Raw genomic sequence first — 8326 nt, forward strand, 5'->3', positions numbered from 1 at the left:
TGAATATCCTTTATTGGGTATTGTTGTATTGGGTATTTGGATGTTATCTAGCTTAAAAAGTCAGGATAGGGTAGCCATTCTACACACCGGGCGACGATGGTACGTCCAGCGCCAGGTGACGGACGCAAATTTGTGGTGTTGCATGTCATGCGGTGTGAACGTGGCATTAAAGTGTGAATTATGTGTGGTGCAAATATTTGCCGGAAATGGTTCACTTTGCCCAGTTCTGGATCACGACACTTTGTGACACTTTGGGGGCATTCCTGGCATCTGGCTGGAGCCCTTCTAATGCAGAATGATACAAGGTCTATTAGAAAAGTATCCGACCTTATTATTTTTTTCAAAAACCATATGGATTTGAATCACGTGTGATTGCATCAGACAAGCGGAATTCCTCCACACGTCTGTCTCAATGTGCCGAAAAAGGCTGATGTCCACGTCTTTTCACAATTCCTGTGCTAGTCAGACAACGTCCCGGATAAAACACAGCGTCCAGTTTGGAAATGAACGGCACATTCCACTGTTACAGTTTTTGTCATGGAAAGAGGAGCGGAGGCTTCGCGCGTCACGGCGGTGCTGCATGGCGCACAGCAACGCCGTGAAGCCTCACAGGACATGTTCTGGCATGTCCAGGCACATCCACAATTTCTCGGATAATCACTCGATGGAAAAACCATTGACAGCTGTCTGAACGCCATCTCAAAGCCGTCCTGTGAGACCAAAACGGAGGTGGTTTTGTCTTGCTCCAGTAGCGAATCTATCGTGACGTGCGAAGCCTCCGCTCGGCTTCCATGACAAAATCTCTTGTTAAAAGTGAAATCTGCCGGGAAAATGGTTGATGTCCAGCTCTTGTGATAACCAGAGAAATGGCACACGATGGTCACGGATCCAGACAGCCATCCGTGTTAGAAATGAAATGGTCGTTCAGCCTGTCGATGGCGGCTTCGGAGCGCGGCGTGCCCCACAGCCGCTGGGGGCCGTCCTTAAAGCGACAGTAACACTCCTTATTCTCTACCAAGCCCGTAACATTTTCACCGAAAGCCAGATAAATTTTCTAATGGTTTACAGCTGCCAGTCTCTAACAGTTTCTGAAAAAATTCTGATGGAAAAAAGCCCAAATCATTCCGCCATTTCCTGACAATGAAATCCGCCGAGGGGGTGGACCACTCCTCACTCAAAGCTGCTCACAGGCGAATGACGCAACTGACAGGCGTTGGAAAACTCACGCATGCGCATGAGGGTTCAAGCTTTGTCTGACGCCAATCACACGTGATTCACATCCATATGGTTTTTTGAAAAAAATAATAAGGTCGGATACTTTTCTAATAGACCTCATACACATTGTGCCAGAATGTGTTTTGAACACAAAATGATATAAATATACTTATTAAATGAGAATTTACTTAGTTTCGAAAGGGTGCGTTATACGTTTTTACGAGCAAAAATGAAGTGTTTTTAAATAATAAATAAATGAAGATTTAAAAAAAAAAATCTGTGGTAATAAACATTCTTGGATGTTGACATCTCCCCCTAAGATTTTAACTCGATGAAGGGGTCAGGATAGCACAAGATGCCCAAACTTGCTATTATTTTGCACCTTAGAGATGGAGAGCAAAGGAGGGTTTTAAATGTGTGGAGGTGAGATTTCTCCCGAATTAAAAAGTAAAAGTCCTCACATTCATGCCCATTCGTGATGTTGAGATGACCCCCAAAGTACACATGGCTCACAAGTACTGACAGGAGGCTGCTGCTTCGGTGATCCACAACTGGCTAATTTTTGCATCAGAGATAAATGTGTGCAGCAATTAACAGCAAGACATAACACACTGACATTTTCCACCCATGTAAGTAAGTATTTTCCCACTCTAGAACCAATGACACTGAATGGCTAACTCACCTTTGCTACTTCTTCGAGATCATCACTTTCACACTTGCACGAATGGGTGAGTCAGAAAATGCGCACACACCACGGAGACTGGATGTTTTGATTCCTCTGCTGATCACAAGGATGGCTGGATCCGGTCAAGCTTGTGGTCGTTTGTAGACAAAACATCAGTCTTTCCATTGGTACAAAGTATTAGCTGATTCGTGCTGATTATGAGAAACGGGCGGCGCAAATACTACAGCAGGATCCGGAACCGGCAATGATCCAGAACTGGGCAAGTGACTGTAGTCTCCTCATAGGATCCCTAAAACGATGGCCTGAGGGCAAAAGCTCAAACTCTTTTTTTCAGTGGGTGATTAGGACAACTCAGAATAGCATTAGCCTTCCTCAAAACCTGTCTGTTATAAATAGGCATTACCAGCAGTTTTGACAAGACTACCAAGACGACTTATTGGAACAGTTCAAGTTTCCGAACCATGCAACAATACAAAAAGTTAAAACAGCTTCAATAAAACTTCCATAAAAGAGAGTCATCATCTCAGAAGAAACATGGAAGGTTCTCATCTTCCTCAAAAAGAACAATCTTTACTGAACCTCTTTGGAAGTAACATCAACATGAGGTACAAAGTAAAGTTTATTATCAAGGACCACACCCAGATATTTGTAGCTCTCCACCATCTCAACATCAGCACCTTAATAACAGTTGGTGATGGGAAAGAGGTAGACTTCCTAAAATCGATAATCATATCTTTAGTTTTTGACACATTCAACTCCAGAAAAGACTCATCACACCAGGAAATGCAGGAGTGCAGTTTTAAGGAGAAACGAGATGATTATCAGTGATGTCGTAAGCGCAGTGACAGCAGGGCTGAGGGAGGACCGTTCAGTCTGCAACACCATCTGTTCAATGCAAGTGGGTTTACTCCAATAAGAGTTGATTTTACACTGTTTTGAGGTGATTTAGCTCTGTGATAGAGTATAATTCCACTCTATTTGGACTGGGATCAAATGCTATCCCAACAGAGTAAATTTTACGCAGCAAAATTTCCTGTGTACATGCAGACTGAAAGAAAGGACTTTTTGTTCCTCTCTGCAAAAGAAAGTGTTGCCTTGTTGCATGGATTGCAACAAGGACAGGCACATTACACTGTTCTTTTTGAAGGGCAAGGAACTTGCAGGGGCATTTGTAAATAATTTCATTTACTTGCAGTGCAGTGATCAGAGCAGTCTGGTTTTGCACCGAGGTAAAATCAACCACTGACTGGATTCTAACTGCAAGTACTCATCGAACAAAAGCACAAGTTCATTTTTTGCAAAGCATTTTGATTTGGTGGACCAGGGCTACTCCATACATATCCTGAGAATTTGTGAGATCCCCAGTCAGATGCTGGACGTCATAGCCACTTTATTTGCAGGTACTGTGAATGCTATTCGTCAGGGCCCTACTCTGTTCAATGCTTGCATGAACTGGATGTTGGGAGGGTTGTTCAGCAACTTGCCTGCCTTTGTCAGTGACAATGGGCTCAATTAATGTCAGAAAAATAATAACCATTCCTGACTACGGCTGAAGGATGAGGTAGCCAGACATCTTGCTCAATTGAAGTCTTTATTACCGTGGGAGTGCAACCACTGAAGACACGTCAGCAAAACCTCAGATAATATACAGCATGAATCACATGGAGGGGGTTACCTAGCAATAGTTTTGCCAGTCATAACTCTTCCCACCAGCTCCAACACAGCTGCCGGACTTATCTAACCCAACATTGGCCAAAATAGACATATTTTTGAGAGAGGGGGAGAGAGGTCTTCTCTTATCGTTTGCTCTCTGAGAAGGGTTCTCTCTTGACTTCTCACATGAAAACCCTCAGAATAAATTTATCTTATTAGAATTAAGAATTAACACAAATATGCAAATTTCCTGCCATGGTAATAATGAAATGAATAAACACAAGTTTTCCAACAGTTATCTATGGCAAAGTGCTGTGTTTTGGAGCCAGCCTCAAGCAGCCAGTCAGGAACTGCACTTCTGCCTTGGCCTCGACGGTTTCAGGCTGATCAAGATAGGGCCCTAAAAGTCGCCGTGATAAACATCTGTGCTAACTCATTACCATCACCTAAAGGATAACGCAACATGACAACTCAGTTCACATTATTTCATGACCTTGTTTAATGTCATGAACCACACATAGCTGATTACAAGCCAGTTCTTTGGTTTTACGCCTCTGTATATTATGCAAAATATACTTTAATCTGCAAGCTGCAACCACAGCGGCTACAAATGATAATATTGCACAAATAACAATATAATAATAGCAGTAATTCTCTATTTTGTAGGTTATACTGAGACGGGAAACAGAAAAAAGGGAACACAACAAATCTGTCCAGTGGTTTAGTGAGCAAAGAAATGGAAACAAGGTAAAAACACACACACACACATTTTGGACAGTGATTTCTGTATTTCTTTAGAATTAAAATGCATTTCTTCTGTCTGTTCTAGTTTGAGTACACAGGTTTGGATGCTGTCCAGCTGAGGTTCTTGTGGCTACACAGCCACATGTCATTCCAACACATCACTGTTAGTTGGAAATCAAAACCTGCCGCTCCATGTGCTCCGGCTCACTCAACCAGTAGGATTCTTCACTTTATGGGTGACTCTGGCAAAGAGATTGATTTAAACGCCATCACAATGTCCAGGAAAGACTGTGAGGTACAACTCAATAATAGTGATATAGAAACATTTCATGGTACTACTGTGATTTTGAACAGCTTTCTCAAATTTAGGAAACTTCAGTTTAATGCATATTACTGTAATTTAAGACAAACATGCACAATCTATCCTAGAAAGCTTATCAAACCTTGAAACAGACTTCTATGCAGCAGAAGGCAATATGATTTTTAAAAAGTGTGCTTACAACTGTACAGTCATGACTGCATTTGTGATTTCCTAAAAACTCATTTTTAATTCATAGTTGTTATTGTGATCAGCGATTTGATAATCTACTTGGGAGCACAGTAACAAAGATATGACTTCATTTTTATCATCACAGGTCATTTTGACCTGTGGTGATAAAAATGTTTGATTTGGAGATCAACCAAGAAAAATGAGGACAGCAAAAGACACACTTTGTGCATGAGATAACACATGTTGACAGTTTGCTATCAAGTTAGGAACTGTTTAGATTATGTCACTGACCACTCCCACACGGCCATAACACAGCATGTAACAGCAGAAGCAAAACTGAGCTTCAAGATATTTGTGAGAACAAATGCTGCATGCTTTTGTAAGTTGTACTACCTGCCTTATTTTCAGGTGGAAGTGATGGTGAGAGTTCGGGGAAATGCAGAGTTACATCGTGGTGGCATGGAGCTACTTCCTATTAGAGATTTTGGTATACACATGTCCAAATATGACCCCGAGGTCACGGCTACTGTGGGACCCCTCTGCTTCCTCTAACCGAGGAGGTGTGTGTGTGTGTGTGTGTGTGTGTGTGTGTGTTGTGGTGTGTGTGTGTGTGTGTGTGTGGTGTGTGTGTGTGTGTGTGTGTGTGTGTGTGTGTGTGTGTGTGTGTGTGTGTTTCACATAGTACAGTCTCTCATACTGAAAGCGGTTGCATACTGTATGTGTGTAAATAATCAGATATTTGTTCACCCATAGCATTCATTTTGTGTGTATTTATTTTAAAAACTGTTGTGGAATGTTTATGCAGTGTCAAATGTTGAAAATAAATTAATTTGCTTAAAAACTTTACATTGCTAGTCAGTAAGGTATTAAATTACAATTAAAACCTGTGTATCTGTTTGACCATTATAGTAAGTACTTTTGAATTTCTTTTGGCTTCTTTCGTTTTGTTCAGGTATTAGATCTGGTATTATGGGTGCATTTAATTTGATTATGGATTTTAATTTGGCTCTCATTTTAGACGGGATGACCTTCCTGATGGATCTCCAAATGTACAGTTGATGTTGAATCTTCTGAGCTCAACGAACCTCTTGTATTACAACAATCCTCCAGCCTTCAGATCAGATTTGGAAAGACTGAATCATTGTGCAGTGGGAAAGGACTCCGCTAATGCATCTGTTCTCCACATCTACACTGACACGCTCGTGAGGCTGATAATTCCAGACAATACTGGTATTAAAATAAGAGTGTTGTCATCAACTGTATTATCAACTGTGTCGATAGCATGGCCCAAACAGAGGGTCACCCCTTTGAGTCTGGTCTGCTTGAGGTTACTTCCTCACATCATCAGAGGGAATTTTTCCTTACCACTGTCGCCTGTGTGCTTGCTCTAGGGGTTGGTATGGTTAGGACGTACTTGTTTGAACTGCCTTGAGGCAGCTTTGTTGTGATTTGACGCTATATAAATGAAATAAATTAAAAAGAAATTGAAATGTAATTAAAATAAGAGGAAGAACCATGAGCAACCTTTAGATATGCAGATGACACTGTCCTGTTAGCCACAAGAAAAGAAGACCTAAAAGCACAAACCAGTATTGTTGCAAAGAACTGCAATACAAGTGGGGATGAACATCACAACTAACACAGTGGGACAAATGTCCTGCTTTACATGGCTTGGTGCAGAATTCACTGAAAGGCAATGGAGAGGTGATGCATACCCTGCGCACAAGCACACACACATTACTGCACTGTTTACAATTTAGGGCCACATCATAACATCACTCAACATTTCTGTGTTATTTTGTTCACAATCACACACAAATGATTAAAATAACCTGTACTATACTGTGGGCAGGCTGGGTAATAATAACATGAACAAATGTAGCAAGGAAATAAAATGTAGTATCGCAATGGCACCAAGAAGCACAGGAACACATGAGAATACGTCTTTCAGCATTAACACCAACGTTTGCTTGTCCAGTAACCCTATATTGTTGCAAAGTGTGGACTGTAAAAGCAGCTGATGAAATGATGCTGACAGCATTTAAGTTTTGGAAATGCCGACAGATCCTCAGGAGAATACATTGAAATGTTTCCTTGGCCTGGCACTGAACCACTACTTTTGTATTTTTGGACGCTGTTACTTAGAGGAAACGTCACAACTCTGGACATATTTCAATGACAGATAACAGTCAAAGGATAACCTGCATGGACATCTTCAAGACATGAGCAGAATGACCTCCAGAGATGCAAGAGATTATGTTGGGTAGCATCTGCCAAACTGCGCAAACATAATGAAGTTTCGTATTTTTCTATTATATTTTACTTGTAGTTTGACAGCCTGTGTATACATATACCGTGAGTGTGTCTGTGTAAGGTGTATTTAAACATTGTGCCTTCTTGATAGTATAGAAAAACTCTGCACTCTTGAAGCAGATACAATTTTTAGCAACTTTGTTACACCTATTGTAAGCCAGTCTTTATGATTACCAGTGGCAATGGAATAATGTAGCTCAATAAATACATATGATAAATATGAAGGTCCATTTCAGTCAACCTAAAACTACTGAGACAAAGGTATTCCAGCCTTTTGTTGTTGTACATAATGCTATAGTAGCAAGAAACTGTGTTTAATGCTTTCAGTTTTCTATTTGTGGTTTACATACATTCTTCTATCACACGAGAATAACATGCTCCACAACTCACGGTCACAAAAACGCAATGCAATTTTATGGAGGTTGCACACTGGTGTGTGATTTTCTGTGACCTAGAAGATCTTACGACCCTACTTGGAATTTTGGCTTGATCAGCTTGGCCACCCATCATCATTTAATAAATAAATAAAACTGCCATTAGAAACTATGCCATAACTTATTAACAAAAACTGTGTATTTTAAATTTAAGTGCTGAGATCATTCATAATTCATAATTCATGTATTAATATGTAAGAAGATATAATAAAAGTACACTGAACAAAAATCCAACACTTTTGTTTTTGCTCCCATTTTTCATGAGCTGAACTCAAAGATCTAAAACATTTTCTATACACAAAAGACCCATTGCTCTCAAATATTGCTCACAAATCTGTGTTAGTGAGCACTTCTCCTTTGCCGAGATACTCCATCCCACCTCACAGGTGTGGCATATCAAACACTGATTAGACAGCATGATTATTGCACGTGTGCCTTAGGCTGGCCACAATAAAAGGCCACTCTAAAATGTTCAGTTTTATCACACATCCCAGTGCCACAGATGTCACAAGTTTTGAGGGAGTGTGCAATTGGCATGCTGACTGCAGGAATGTCCACCAGAGCTGTTGCCCTTGAATTGAATGTTCATTTCTCTACCATAAGCCATCTCCAAAGGAGTTTCAGAGAATTTGGCAGTACATCCAACCGGACGCACAACTGTAGACCACGTGTAACCACACCAGCCCAGGACCTCCACATCCAGCAAGTTCACCTCCAAGATCATCTGAGGCCAGCCGCCCGGACACGTGTTGCAACAATTGGTTTGCAGAACCAAAGAATTTGTGCACAAAC

General features: G+C 40.9%; 1 protein-coding gene across 1 annotated transcript in view; it reads left to right on the forward strand.

Moving 5' to 3' along the window:
- LOC117518541 (collagen alpha-1(V) chain-like) overlaps positions 1-5372 on the forward strand; it is a 49871-nt gene extending 44499 nt beyond the window's left edge. The window contains exons 19-21 of the mRNA XM_034179689.1: positions 4220-4300; positions 4383-4592; positions 5196-5372. Coding sequence (XP_034035580.1) covers positions 4220-4300; positions 4383-4592; positions 5196-5339 — 435 coding nt within the window. The 3' untranslated portion in view covers positions 5340-5372. The remainder of the gene's footprint in view (positions 1-4219; positions 4301-4382; positions 4593-5195) is intronic.
- The last annotated feature ends 2954 nt before the right edge of the window (positions 5373-8326 follow it).

This window comes from Thalassophryne amazonica, chromosome 10 (assembly GCF_902500255.1).
Source record: "Thalassophryne amazonica chromosome 10, fThaAma1.1, whole genome shotgun sequence".
In the NCBI taxonomy this organism is placed as follows: Eukaryota; Metazoa; Chordata; class Actinopteri; order Batrachoidiformes; family Batrachoididae; genus Thalassophryne; species Thalassophryne amazonica.